Here is a 14,092-nt window from a genome sequence, read left to right as displayed (position 1 = left end):
CTTAGAGCTTTGAGAACTTTCCGTACACTTAGCTTCCCGTAAACTAATTTGTCTGACAAATTCTAAAGCGCTAATTCTGTTTTCTGTTTTGTAAACTTTCAGTTGAATAAAGTTGGACATACATGTTTAAGGTTTGTCAAAAGCAGCTATAATTTGAATTTAAGCCAGCGCTTTAGCATTACCTTATGCTAAATACTATGTTGGTGCGTTGCGCTAGAACTAGTGTTTATGATTAAGCTTTTAGTTAGCAGTGCCCACCACTGACATTTCCCAATATTACGTCCAAGTGCAATATTAAGCGCAATTCTTCCTTAGCCGGATGTTGTCAGAAAAATAACACACTTCATTACATAAGCATTGCAAGGTCAACTTTTAGAGAATTTATGGGCATTTCCACCATTTCTGTTGGAGGAATGTGCCAAGACTCCAGTAAACTACTGTGAGAAGGTTGTGGGTGAATACAAAAACGTCTCACCCAAACAGAACATTTTTAAAAGCAGTTATACCAAACACTGAAGAAAACAATGTAAACTTAATCATTTTAATCAAATAATTATCAAATTCTTATTTTTTGTGGTATTTAGCCAATGAAAATATTCCAACATATTTTTACGCAAGTAAAAGTAAAAAGTAGATGTCAAACTTGTTAACTTCTTTACTGCAAATATGTTTTTTTTGTTGTTGTAAAGAAAAAACCCAGCCATAATAAAGTCGGTATATTATTTAGTAATCAATCAATCAAGTTCATTTGCATGGCACATCTTGCAGCAAGGCAGTTCAAGGTGTTTTACATATCAAAAATAGAAAATTCTAGTTACGAAGCAAACACAATGCAGTCAACAACTAAAAATTTACAAATGACGCTAACAATTACAGGGATTTTTTTTACACACGTCTAGCAGCTTAGGAATGATACCATCTTGTTTTGACATTTTGGCATGATGGGGCCCGAATGAAAATTGCCTAGGGACCCAAAAAGGCTTGGTCCAGCCCTGATGCAAACATCTGGTTTTCCTTTTATTGAAAATTTCTATTTTCCAAGTTTATAACGTGTCTATCGCTGCATTTTCAGGTGAAAATCAAACTGGAGCCGCTGTCCGTCTCCCTGGTCCGATCCGCAGCGGCCGTCACTTCGCAAGCCTCCGTTACCACGGTAACCATGTCCCCACACAGCAGCGGCGATGGCGGCAGCATCGATGACGGTTTCCATCCAGAGAAATCAACTGCCATCCCGTACGTCCCTGCCCAACAACAGGCCCCAACAGGCAGCGCGAGCGTCCACCAGGAGAGGGCGCCGCTGTATTTCTGCCTGACCCAGAGAGGGCACCAAGGCCACAAGGAGGGGCAGCCGGATCCCTGCCCCCTCCTTCCCGACAGCCCAGAGAAAGCTGGGGCCCCTCCCGGTGTCCCCTCATCCTCCGTGGGCCACAGACAGCAGAGGGAGGCGCTGCTGGAGGGCTGGAGAGGCAGGAAAGAGGAAGAGCAGGGAGGAGCCAGGGAAGACGGCATTCAGGAGAAGCTGCACTCCTCTGACAGGGACAGAGGAGAGCAGCCGCAGCATCCTAAGCACTCTGCCGAACCATCTGTGTGGCGGGGCGAGCCGGAGCCTCCGCCCAGCAGGAGAGCTGCAGACTCCCAGGAGGAAAGAGGAAGAGGAGCAGCTCACAGCTCCTCCAAACGGGAGCCAAAGAGAAGCCAGGGAGGCATCTCAGGTAAGTGGTATCACTCACTTTCATTGAAAAGAAATGGAGCAGAACAAGGAGTAAAGAAGATGGAGATCTGTAAGAGGATAAGAGGACAAAAGAAACAAAAATTTGGAACCAGAAATGCCCACCAAAATGGGTCTGCTCCTATTATCCTCATTGTCTTCTGTAGCGTACTCCCACGCATGACTGCTTTGTGCCGGCTGCACACACACACTTAACACACACACACACACGCACACACACACACCCACAAACACATCCCAGCTGGGAGTGTTTGATTTGGCTGATGCAGAGAGGCGTTTCAGGCTGTATCTAATTAGCATATTTTTCCATGAATGTACCTCGTGAAGCTCTTTGTCTGGAAAAGGGGAAGCCCTTCCCTCATAACGGCGCCACAGATTTCTGATCGAATCCCAGCGCTGTCGTGACCCATAAAGGAGCCGTGGTCCCACTTTGCACCACTTTACGCCTCAGACTACAGCAGAGTGGACCTGACCTGCTTTTATCTGCTAATCTAGGTTGTGTCCAGGGCTCGTCTTTTCCCATGCACACAAACAGAGCAGAAAGAGATGAAAGGACAGAAAGAGGGCAGGGCAACACTTAAATAAAGCAGGTAGAAGAACAAGCTGCTGTTTGTTGGTTCTATGTGACTCGGCGGCCTTCATAGGTGTCCATTATTCTGTCCTTTCAAAAGGTTAGAAAAACCTCCAGTTACTCATCGCTCTGGTGAAACCATAAACCTTTCAACCCAGGCAGGAAGGCTAATAAAAAACCAGAAAAACAGGTAGATATTCTAATAACTAAGACATTTATTTAGTTACTGCATTCATACTTTGTCCCCACAGGGTAATTAATACACTTGTAGCTGATTAAACAATCTCTTTTATCAAAAAAAGCACTAGAGATTAGTTTATTGTTGTGCGCAAGTGACTGTATTGGTTACTACAATGGCGATTAGGTGCAAAGTGTTATTAAGCAATAAAGCAAGAAGAGTTTATAAAAGCATATTCCTATTAACTCTGACAATCAACAAAAAAATATAGTAATTTTACACAATCTTAGGAAAATATTGACATGATTTTGAAAATAAAAATAAAAAGCCAAAAAGCAACAACAAACAGGAAACAAAGACTAAAAGACAAAGTTGTAACAAGACAAGAAAAGGAAAAGGGACAAAACAATTTTAGAAAATGCAGCAGCAGAACTGAAAATAATAAATTTTATTTTTTTCAGAAAACATCGGATGTTTTTAGAAATGTAAAAATTATGGCATAACTAACAGCATAGGATAAAATTAAACTAATTATTTCCAAAACAGAGAAATCTCAGAAATCATACCACAAACACATTTTGTTAAACATATCTGGGTCATTTAGCCATAGAATAGAATAGAATAGAATAGAATAGAATAGAATAGAATAGAATAGTTTATGCTGAAAGCTACTTAATCCAAAGTGTTAAATATTGGTAAATAAAAAAATAATCATAAGGCAATAAATTTATTTTAAAAAAATACAGACGTGTGATATTGCAATTTAAATATGACTAAATATAAAACAAACAAATGAATAAAATAACATGTTCGTTAATGCACATGGAAATTAGTTAATTTATAAATAAATCTGTAAATCAGTCCAAAAACATGAATTAAGAGCAGTCAGGGTTGGTCATTGAATAATCTGATGGCTGCAGACAGGAATGATTTCCTGTGGCGTTCTGTGGTGTATTTTAGTTTTACTAAAAAAATAATACTGGTTGAAATCTGGTTTGATCAATCCATCTAAAATGTTTTCTTTCTTTGTCCCTTTACATGTCAAATCAAAACAGAACATTTTTGCTTGTTGCTATTAAAATAATCATGTTAAAATCTTAATTTCAACATGATTTCAAAAACATGCTTGTGGTCTCTTTCCTGCAGACTTGCCGGATCACCCAGGGCCGCTGAAGCCGCTGATAGCTAAGGTATCGTCCCGGACTGTGTCTTATATTTCAAGTGGCCAGCAGCAGCAAAGCATCCTCCAGCCCCCTCAGACTCTTCCCAAACCCAAAACGTTATACATCCAGCCGCAGTCCCACTCCCAGGCCCCGCCCACCCAGCCCAAACCCTTCACCCACTCGCTGCAGCCCCAGCCCAAACCTCCAGGTCAAACCCTATCGAAGCCGTACCCTCAGGTTGCCCCCCATCCTGCTCAGGCAAAACCTCAGGCGCCGCCTCAGACGCCCCCTAAGCCTCACTCCTTCCCCCTGGCTCTCAAGCCTCAGGTCGCGACCCCGGATCATCCCGAGGACTTCAGCAAGAACAGTGTCCATTCTGGAGACCTGCTGTCCCCCACGGAGCCCGGAGACCAACTGTCTGACGGCATGTCCACCAAACAGATGTCCATCAAGGAGAGGTGAGACTCATCTGGTTAACTTTATATGTACTCTATCTGCACCTGTCGTAGTAAGCAATTAATCAATTAATCAATTTCATGATTAATTAAAATGAGATCAGTCTTTTTTTTAAAGGTTTTATTGGCTCTAGTGGCCTTTATTTGATAGTTAATTGACAGGAAACATGGTAATGAGAGAAGGGGGAAGACATGCAGCAAAGGTCACCAGGCTGGGAATCGAACCTGCGACGGCCACGTTGAGGACTGAGGCCTCCTCCATATGTGGGTTGTGCTTAACCCCTGAGCCACCACAGCACACCCCTAGATCAATCGTTTTTTGAAGGGCAATTTTGTTTACAGAGACTTTGTTATACATGTTATTTATGGTTTTGGTTGTGTATCGATTTTGTTTTGTGTTTTGTTTTATTTTGGATATTTAAAATGTCTTCCAGTTGAGTGTTAAGTGTTTCGTACAAGATTAAAGTTTACTTGTATTTGACTGAATTAGTTGAAAATGGTCTCAAAATAACAATACTATCGCTTATCACAATAATTTCTTGGATGATTTGTTGTTCAGTAAATACTGTTTTTGTGAAAGCCCTAAATATAAAACTAATTTTTATTTCAGGTCACATCAAGATCATAAATTTCCTCAAACAGAGGGATGTAGCAGAATGTATTAATAAAACTACTAAACTGCTCATTATCATAGCTCACTCTGTATTTACTGAGTACTTCTTAAATCAAATGATATTTAGCATCTTTTCACATTCGACACTATACAAATAAAAATTGCACAACTTTTCTCTTGAAGTTCTGGATTCTACAGACTGTTTTGTGCCGGATTCGTATTTGATGTGGACACGTGTGAACCATATTAATCTGTTGATTGTTGACGTTAGAATAAATTACAGGTGATAGGAGCCAGACAACTAGTTCAATAAATAGGATTTTGTTTGTTTTTATAAAAAAATTTTTTTTGCGTAACAGATCAAAAGACATAAAAAGTTGTATATCATAAATAAATGTAAAAAAGAATGAGCAAATACAGATATTTACCTTAGCTACATGAGACTAATGACTAACTGAAAATCAGTAGATTATTCCTCACTCAGATATAATCTGATAGCATAAATAAAGACAACATTTCTGAGCAATATGGGTTCTCCACAACGTTTCTGATTATATTGTTTAACTTTTGATTTAAAAAAATGTATTATGAATTTTCTGCAGAAATATGAATTTAATAATATAACTATAAATGACACAAATTACAAATCTGATTTTCTACTAAGCTGAAGAAATAAACTTATTATTTTTCTTAGTGATGTTTAAACCTTCATTAATGGGAAGCTTCTTGCAAACAGAGACACAAAGAGAGACCTGATATCAGTGAATAAGTCTGGATAAAGAGGGTGGAAATGGGATCTTAAAGACATTAAAGAATTTTAAACATTACCCTTTAAAAAACCGAAAGGTGAGAAAATTGCTAGTTTCTCAGAGTTTAACAGTTTTAAACATGTTTTCTTACACAGTAAAGTTTCTACCTCTTTCAAATCACTGAAGAATCTTTTTGTAGCATTATTATAATCTTTTTCTTGGCAGCCAGCAGAGGTCTGTGCAGATGGACCGTCCCCTCTGAGTTTTAGCAGATTTCTCAGATTGCCCTCATTTCTGGCCTTTTCATGCAGCAGCAGCAATAATAATGACACACTTTCTTTTACCCTTCAGCCATCCGTTATTAGCTCTGCTCACACACACACCTTTTATACAGGCCAGATTTGTTAGCTGAGAAACCAATAAAATGTTTGTTACTTTTGAAAAATAATTTCTTTTCAGCACCTCTGATGCTTTATGGGAGCTTCTGGTAAATTTGTAAAACGCCTAAAGATAAACTAATGTTTTATTGCAGCGGAATAATGGGACTGTTCAGTCCTATTATTGGTTGCTTGGGAAAAAGAATTAACAAACATTAATTCCTTAAATACATGTATAAACCTTCTTATCTTTTGTTTATTGTTAGGGTGGCGCTCCTGAAGAAGAGCGGTGAGGAAGACTGGAAGAACAGGATCAACAAGAAACAGGAAGTGGCAAAAGCAGCATCAGCAGAGCAACAGCAGCAACAGGAATGGGAGATGGAGACCAACCAGAAGAAGGTTTGGCCATAACCATTATAGATGTTTGCTTAATAATAACTACAATCACAGTTACTTTACTTTGTTTGGATTTGTGTTCTCGCCTTGCTTTAGGCTAGAACAACTGAGTTATATGCAAAATTCAGACATAAATGAACATGTCTTGTATTGCCCATAGACCTATCCTAAGCTGAAATATTGCAACTACTGTTAATCATGGAGTTTGCATCATGTTTTAGGTTGTTTATGTCACATTTGCACTGGTGCTTTACCCAAATTTAGGACTATCTCCACACTTTTTGCCGCAAATCAAGCGCTAGCTGGTCGAGCCTTGGTACCAAATCAGCTTTCAAACAGTACAGCGATCAGAAACGCTCATCAAAACTGACAGATAAAGCAGGTTGACACTGAGAATGACCAAAGCCTCACTTAAATCCTATTAAAATGTGCGAACTACACTTAAAAGTGCAGAGTAGACACATCCTGTCAGAACTATTTCGTAATCTCATTAACGGCTCTAAAAAACATATGGCTGAGGTGCAACTTGGACAAATATCAGAGCTGGATGAGTCTTTAAGCGTGAATGTGTACCTTTAATCCTTTGTTGATTAGAGAAAAAAATCCCCAAATATGGCTATGGATACATAACTGCATTGTTTATTATAAAATCCTCCTTCCTCAGCAAAATAATGGTTCAAATAATTAATCAAAACTCAAAATGAATAAGTTATTGAAGCTTTTGGATAAATTATTCTGTCCAGAACTTTGATAAATCACATGCTGGTGTAGAGTCAAGCGCCCCATTAATTTTGTTTCTGCATGTCTGCAAACAAGAATGCTTTGTTTCGGGATACTTGTAACAGATCTGTATGGATATATGTTTTTTTAATAAATTTTCTACAAAGTATTGAAAAAATGTTCTGCATTTCTTGCTCTGATTGTTTTGTTATAAATGAAATAAATCTAATAAAGGTTCAGAGAAATAATTAATATTTCTCTTTTTATTTTAAAGGTCTTTTTTTTACTGTTCACCTTTCTTAATTATAACTCTATTGTAACTTTAGATTTTATTTCACACATTTTTCCTTTTATGGTGACTTTTTCAACCTTTTTTCTTTTCCTAAATGATTTTTCTTTTGCACATTTGGTGATTAAGCACATTTTTACAAACCAGTAGGGCAAAGAAAACTATTTCCAGACTGGTTTGGAGTATTTCAACAATATCAGACCATAGAGGCTTTCTAAAGAGCCTCTTTTCCGCTTCTCACCCGCTTCACTATTAGTATTCTGTTGGAAGAAGCGTCCTGTTTCAGCCTTTCACGGCAATCCCCCTCCTCCTGTCTGAGTTGCAAACTCTTTACCAACAACTGCTGCCCCTTTTCCCCCCACCTTGTTTCCATCAGCTGAGTTGTTTCTCTGTTTTAACCCTTTCAGGAGGAAGGCGTCGCTCAGGACCAGTCTGCAGTGTCTGGCTCTGAACAGCTTTGGGTAAGACTCGCTGCCAACAGCACACCAGTTCTAAGCCAATCAGCTTGGAGCAGTAACTGTGCCGTCCAATCACATTGTGTTTGTGTGGCTGGCTAAATCTACTGCTAATGGTGAACAAATACAAATAGAAAATGGAGTGTGAACAGCAAAGACAGAAACCCCTTCTCCAAAATTCGACACCTTCCAGCTTGGCTGAAATTAGCAGCCGCCCACATGGGTACACCAAATGTCTTTTGAAGAAATGAAAACTATCTGTTTGACCACGATGAGAAGAGACAGAGTGAGGCTTTAAGAACACCACAGACTCACCATCTTTTGTTTCTTGTTTCCGTTCATTTTCCTGCGACTTTGCTGTTGGTACACCTGGATTTACCCACTGAACAACAATAAAGGATATTTCGATCCTATTCTGGTCTAACAACTGTTACGCATGGTGTTGGCAGCATCATTCTGTGCAGCATGAAAATATTCACACCGTTTAAATGCATCAATCTTTTTTCATGTAAACTTTAAAGAGGACTTATGTCATCTTTGTGCTTTCATTTGGGTCTCTACTGGTTCCAAAAACAACAGAAGTTTGTAAAAAACAGCCAGGTGGTTTTTTTGCAATAAGTTAAGCTTTTTGGAGTTTTGAAAATAAGATGTTTCAAAAACGTCAGTTGAGTCACACTTTGCTGTTACCTAGCAACCGCCGGAAATGCCTCGCCTGTCACCTAGCAACCCAGAGTTCCAGTACGGTTGGTCATTAATATTTACCACCCAAATATTATTCAAATAAAAAAACTAGATTCACACTCAGACAGTCACAGTGAAATTGTTTGTCTTTTTTCTTCTTTTTTTTTTTTAAAGAAGCAAACTCTAAATGTGTAAAATCCTACAACAAATGTGCTTGTTAGAGAAAAGACAAAGAGCTAAAACTGGGAATCATGTCATAACAGAAAGTGACTGTTAAAACTAATAAGTTGCCACCTTTCAGGGACTTTTCAGGGGTGCAGACATATCGTTGATACCAGCGATGTTTCCATCATTAAAACATCTCTTTTTAAGGAACACATTATTTAAAATAGCTAAACAATTTATTTTGTCATCGGATTGTATGTTTTTCTAAGTACTAATATCAGTTTACCAGTTGGAGTAAAGTAAACTAACCTCCAGTTTATACTTTTTGCATCATGTTCTTAGTTTCTGACTTTCTCTTTTTCTCTTTTAAATCCAACCTTCATCTTCTTCCATCCTTATTACTTTTGGATGTTTTTACATTTTCTCCTTTTTTCACTTTTCAATCCATCTCTCCATCCTCAGGAGCCTGTCTTCTCCTCAACCTTTTCTCCTACTATTTCTCTTGGCCAAAAGTGCCAATATATTGACCATCATGGTCAGGTAAGGACTAGTGCTTATGGATGGCATGAAGTGGGCTCCTGTCTTTCTTTGCTTGAGAAACAAAAGATTTTCTTTGCCTTGGTGAGACGGATTCACTGCAAAAACACAGGAATTTGTTTAGTTTTTAGTGCAAATGTCTTAGCACACTTGAAATTAGATAAAACTAACTTCAAAGTAACTTTTCCGCAAGATATTGGAGCTCGTTTTAAGCCAGTAAATCCTTAATATTGATTAAAAACTGTACTACCTGCACTGGCAGTTTATTTCAATTACAAAACTGGAAAATGTTTTAAGGGGAAAAATCTACTAGTGGAAGTAGAACTTTTGCATTAATATTAACCAGTTATTGACTTAAAACAAGCTCTTTTCTTGCTAAAAAGTTACTTTCAAGTTAGTTTAGTTACTTCAAGTGTGCTAAGATGTTTGCACCAGAAAGTAGAACAAAAATACTTGGCAAGTTGTGTTTTTTGCAGTGTTCGTAACGGCAGCATGAATAGCAGGCAGTGTTGTTTCTGAAAGAATGGAGAGGACTGGATAATCATGCACCTTGCATGCTTGGATTGATCTAATCTTTGCGTTTCTGCTTGAGTTGATGCTGTCACTTCATGAATAATTGGTTGGGAGGAAGTAGAAGCTCTGACATGATGTTACAGTGAAGTTATTTGGAACATGATGTAACACTTTAGGGTTGTATCTTATAAGCAGTGGTAAATAGAGGATTTTATCCACTCCATGGATTTGATTTATGTGCTGATTTCATCAGGATGACTGGAAATGAGCTGAAAACGAGGAACATCTCCTGCATCCAGAGTTTATTCCATTCTGTACAAGCTGAGGCACTTCAACCTAATGAGCTTCCTTGTTTTCAATCTCATCTCTGTGCAGAAGGGTGGGGAAGAAACCGAGGCCCAGATGACCATCGAAGAGAGGAAACAGATGATTTCAACGCGTGAGGATGCCTGGAAGACAAAAGGCAAAGGAGCCGCCAACGACTCCACTCAGTACACAGTTGCTGCGCGAATGGTCAAGAAAGGTCAGTGCAAAACTCTGCTGCTCTGGAGAGGAAAATAATTTTTGACAGAATAAACAACAGATTTAAAAACTTAAAAATACATATATATCTATGTAGATGGATTTTTAAAGTTACCATTTGGTTTTTTTTCCTGATTTTATAAGAGTTACTTTGGCAGGAGACATTTAATTTTAGGTGTTTGAATCTGAATTCTTTAAATTTGTTTAAAACAAAGATGTTGCATAAGCATCAAAGCATAAAGTAACAAGATCTGCTAACAAAACATGACTGACTGTCAAAACAAATCACAATTAACAAATCGCTCTTCTTCACGGTCTTTCAGCAGTTATGTAATCTGATGTTGTGATTTTCTCTGTGTCCACAGGCCTGGCAGCCTCCTCCTCAGTTATCAGTCCCATTCTGTCACCAGTTTCCACCAAACTCAAGAGCAGCACTCCAGCTGTCAACAAACCACAGGAGGGTGAGAAAAGTCCTGATTCATTACTACTATTTCATCCTCAGTGTCCTGAAAATCTAAATATGACTCCTTATTTCTGTCCTTTTAGAATGTTAAATCTGATACAGAGCCAACAAGCGGCTGGATAAAAGCTAAATCAATCTTGTTATGCAAAAATATACAAACAAGACTACTGGACTACCTTCTGAAATCTTTCAAGCTAAATATTCTGTGAAAAAATAAAGTTAAAAACCACAAAACAATCAGAGCTGAGCAAACACTGAAACCAAAAAACATAGAAACAACAACCAGCAGGAAAATTAAATAAAAATATATGCTAAAGTATAAAACCAGATAAGACTGGTTTTAGACATAAACACTTTTAGCTTTACAAGGTCTCAGTTGTGAAAAGGCTAAAAAGATACCAATCCACTTCCATTGAGGTTGCTGCTGTGTCAGAATATAATTATTTTATTTTCAGAAATTGAGGCCAGGCCAGAAATGGAGTCAGATAAGAAGCTGGACAAGCTGGAGAGCTTTTTGGGACGAATTAATAGCAAAGGTATGCAGCTAAACGCAAGCTTAATACAGTATTTATGATGGCGAATCTCTTCTTTTTATTTACTATCCATTATAGGTGTGTTTTCTATTATGTACATTAAGTCCTAATGTTGACTGTCTTCATCAGTGGCAGGTTTGCAGGAAACCACCATTACAGTGACGGAGAAGGCGGTGAAGGAGGTGATGAAGCTGGACGATGAGATTTTCTCCAAGTTCTACAAACGCGTTGCAGAATTTCCTCGCATGCCCACAAGGATCGAGATCAGCGAAGACTTTGACAGCATCTTTGGTTCTCACGGTCCAACGTATGAAAACACAATAAACTTCTTTTCATTCCAGTACAGACGACTGTCTTAAAATATGTTTATTAAAATAACAATCTCATTGCAAAAACACAAACATTTTTGCACAAAACTAAGTAGAATGAATGATTTCTTAATATTATTGAAAAAGTACTGGTTCCACTAGCAGATTATTTCACCTATAACAAGAGATTTTCCCCATTTTATAAGTAAAATAATCTGCAAGTGGAACTATAAAGTTTTTCGAACAATATTGAGGAATTATTGACTTAAAACAAGCTCGTAAATCTTGCTCAAAAGTTACTTCCAAGTTAGTTTTGTCTTATTTCAAGCGTGCAAAGATATTTTCTCTGGAAACTAGATAAAAACATTGGTCAGATTTTGTGTTTTAATTCTCATTTTGTCTTTTCCATCATGTTCTGTGGCTGTTTTCCCTCCTACGCAGGCTGGCCTCAGCCATGGTGCAGCATAAGCGATCTGTCCGACCATCCAGGAACGTTCAGGCTTCAAGAAATCCTCTTAAAATGCTGGCAGCTAGAGAGGACATACGGCACGAATACACAGAGGAGAGACTGAATGTGGCACAGCTGGAGAGCAAGAGGATGAAGGCTGAGAAGAGTGAGTGTAAGGATTGCAGCACCTTATGGTATATCTGTGAGTTTAGGAAGAAGAAAGAGTTAGAAATGACTCACTGTGTTTGCTGTTTGAGGTAAAAAAAAAAAAAAAAAAAATCCCAGTGGGATATGTGAGGCATTTTGAAAGCTTACACAGCTAGGCCTTTTTTTAAACACCATAAATTAGTACAAAAACACCTCTGACTCATTTTCAAAGTAGTGTTTACACTTGGGATCTTGTTAAATTTATTGAACCACTTTGTAGATTTTAATTTTAATAAAGCACTTTTTTTCCATTCCTTCAGTAAATAAAAACTCAGATTACTCCGAGGCCGCTCTGGCAGGTCTTGCCAGCAAAGAAAACTTCAGCAGTGTGAGTCTGCGTAACGTCAACATCTCAGAACAGACCTCCAACAACAGCGCAGTGCCGTTCAAGAACCTCATGCTGATCCAGGTTAAAGGTAAAAGCTCTGGTTACCTGCAAAACATTTTGTGCTACTGAGGACTAAGAAAACTGACGATTAATAGTTTTTTAGACTAAAACTAGTTCCAATCTATGAACTATTGAAATCCACTTAGACCTGCATTAGTGTTGCAGTTTGACCGCCATCCAGCAGAGGGCGCCCCTGGTCATCCTTAAGCGAAGCCTTTTGGCGCAGAATTAAAGATGGCGGCCGTAACAGAACGGAAAGGGGGAAAAGATCCAAACTGAGTCCGGAGTGGGACGCAAAATGCATTTTATGCGGTTCTGTTTTGAAATATAAATCTTTCGTTTCACCTTCAGCCGCGCTGCATGACGAAGCGGGGTCAGCTTCTCAACTAGAAATTACTGATTTGCTACTAAAGCGAGGATGTGACGACAGAAAAAAAACGATTTTTGAGGGCTGTCGTGAGTTAGTGAACTTCATGCAGATTAATCATGTGAGAAAACCAACATTTTCAGTTTATTCTGTGTATTTAATACTTCTGATGCAAAGTGTTAAAATGTAATGTTTTTTCTTTATTCAGCATATTATGAAAAACGTTTGCACTTTATTTAAAACATGGTCAGCCCTTTCGCTACACAAGAAAACGTTTGCATCAATTAATCAGTGGATCGATAAGATCAATCAACTTTAGATGAACTCATTAACTATAACTTTCATCTCTATCTGCTGCACTTTAAATCCATTACATGTACTATTGCAAAAAAAAACCCAATATTTGAACATCAGGAGATTAAAATTACTCCAGGATTCATTTTGTAAGTGTAAAAATGTATTGATAATGTCGATTGTGTCGTCTGTAGGTCGTCGCCATGTTCAGACCAGATTAGTGGAGCCCAGAGCCTCGTCGTTGAACAGTGGGGACAGTTTTGTGCTTGTCACACCGGAGCACTGCTTTGTCTGGATAGGAGAGTTCTCAAATGTGATTGAAAAAGCTAAAGTGAGTATTGTTGCTCTGCTTTGTTGGTTGGAAGTACTGCTGCAATTCTCATATTTAGACAAAAATTATTAATCAGTGCCCCTCATCTTCATTCCATTCTTCACATTGACACTTTGATTGCGTTCTAACAGTAAACAAATGTGACCCGATCGTTTAACCCCAAAAAATCCAGTCTTTGCTGATTCGACAACATGTCCCATTGTTTTCAAAGCATCTGCAGTCTGAACAGTCATGTCGCATTTTATTCAGCTGTTAGGTCATTGATGTGAGACATGCATCATAATTCTGCACCAAAAGGGCAGATGTGGTTAATCTGGACGTAAACAATGGCTGAAAATTATGATTATGAAAGATGTCTCGCATCACAACCCCACCATTCTTGGTTCTGACTAAGCATCCAAGCAGACATCCCTGCAGAAGTTGCAGTCAATGCTCCAGAAGAAGTTGTTGCTATTAGTTGTGCTTTCTTTTTTACTGGCTTCCTTTGTGTTATGATTTTGTGACGACCCTGTTGGTTCTTCTTGCTGTATAAACTTTAAAACTGATCAATAAACAGCGGTTTCCATTGTTACTTTCGTAAGCAGTGCGCTGCTCTGTGGTGTCAACGTTGTTGTTCTACGGGTCGCTTTGGAGTCGTAAA

The 14,092-nt window shown here is 38.4% G+C and overlaps 1 protein-coding gene across 9 annotated transcripts in view; it reads left to right on the top strand.

Moving 5' to 3' along the window:
* The window catches only part of svilb (supervillin b), a 52,176-nt gene that overhangs the window by 28,349 nt on the left and 9,735 nt on the right, over window positions 1-14,092 (top strand). For 6 of the 9 annotated variants that reach the window (XM_008433945.2, XM_008433946.1, XM_008433942.1 and 3 more), the window contains 12 exons: window positions 1,073-1,712; window positions 3,625-4,099; window positions 6,102-6,234; window positions 7,648-7,701; window positions 9,004-9,081; window positions 9,967-10,114; window positions 10,479-10,574; window positions 11,032-11,112; window positions 11,239-11,416; window positions 11,859-12,037; window positions 12,333-12,488; window positions 13,316-13,452. In XM_008433945.2, the coding sequence (XP_008432167.1) occupies window positions 1,073-1,712; window positions 3,625-4,099; window positions 6,102-6,234; window positions 7,648-7,701; window positions 9,004-9,081; window positions 9,967-10,114; window positions 10,479-10,574; window positions 11,032-11,112; window positions 11,239-11,416; window positions 11,859-12,037; window positions 12,333-12,488; window positions 13,316-13,452 (2,355 nt within the window). The remainder of the gene's footprint in view (window positions 1-1,072; window positions 1,713-3,624; window positions 4,100-6,101; window positions 6,235-7,647; window positions 7,702-9,003; window positions 9,082-9,966; window positions 10,115-10,478; window positions 10,575-11,031; window positions 11,113-11,238; window positions 11,417-11,858; window positions 12,038-12,332; window positions 12,489-13,315; window positions 13,453-14,092) is intronic. The other 3 variants (XM_008433941.1, XM_008433940.1, XM_008433944.1) reach the window with 3 other exon arrangements.

This window comes from Poecilia reticulata, linkage group LG17 (genome assembly GCF_000633615.1).
Source record: "Poecilia reticulata strain Guanapo linkage group LG17, Guppy_female_1.0+MT, whole genome shotgun sequence".
In the NCBI taxonomy this organism is placed as follows: domain Eukaryota; kingdom Metazoa; phylum Chordata; class Actinopteri; order Cyprinodontiformes; family Poeciliidae; genus Poecilia; species Poecilia reticulata.
The sequence above is the reverse complement of the archived record's forward strand: the minus strand, read 5'-3'. Positions and strand labels throughout refer to the sequence as shown.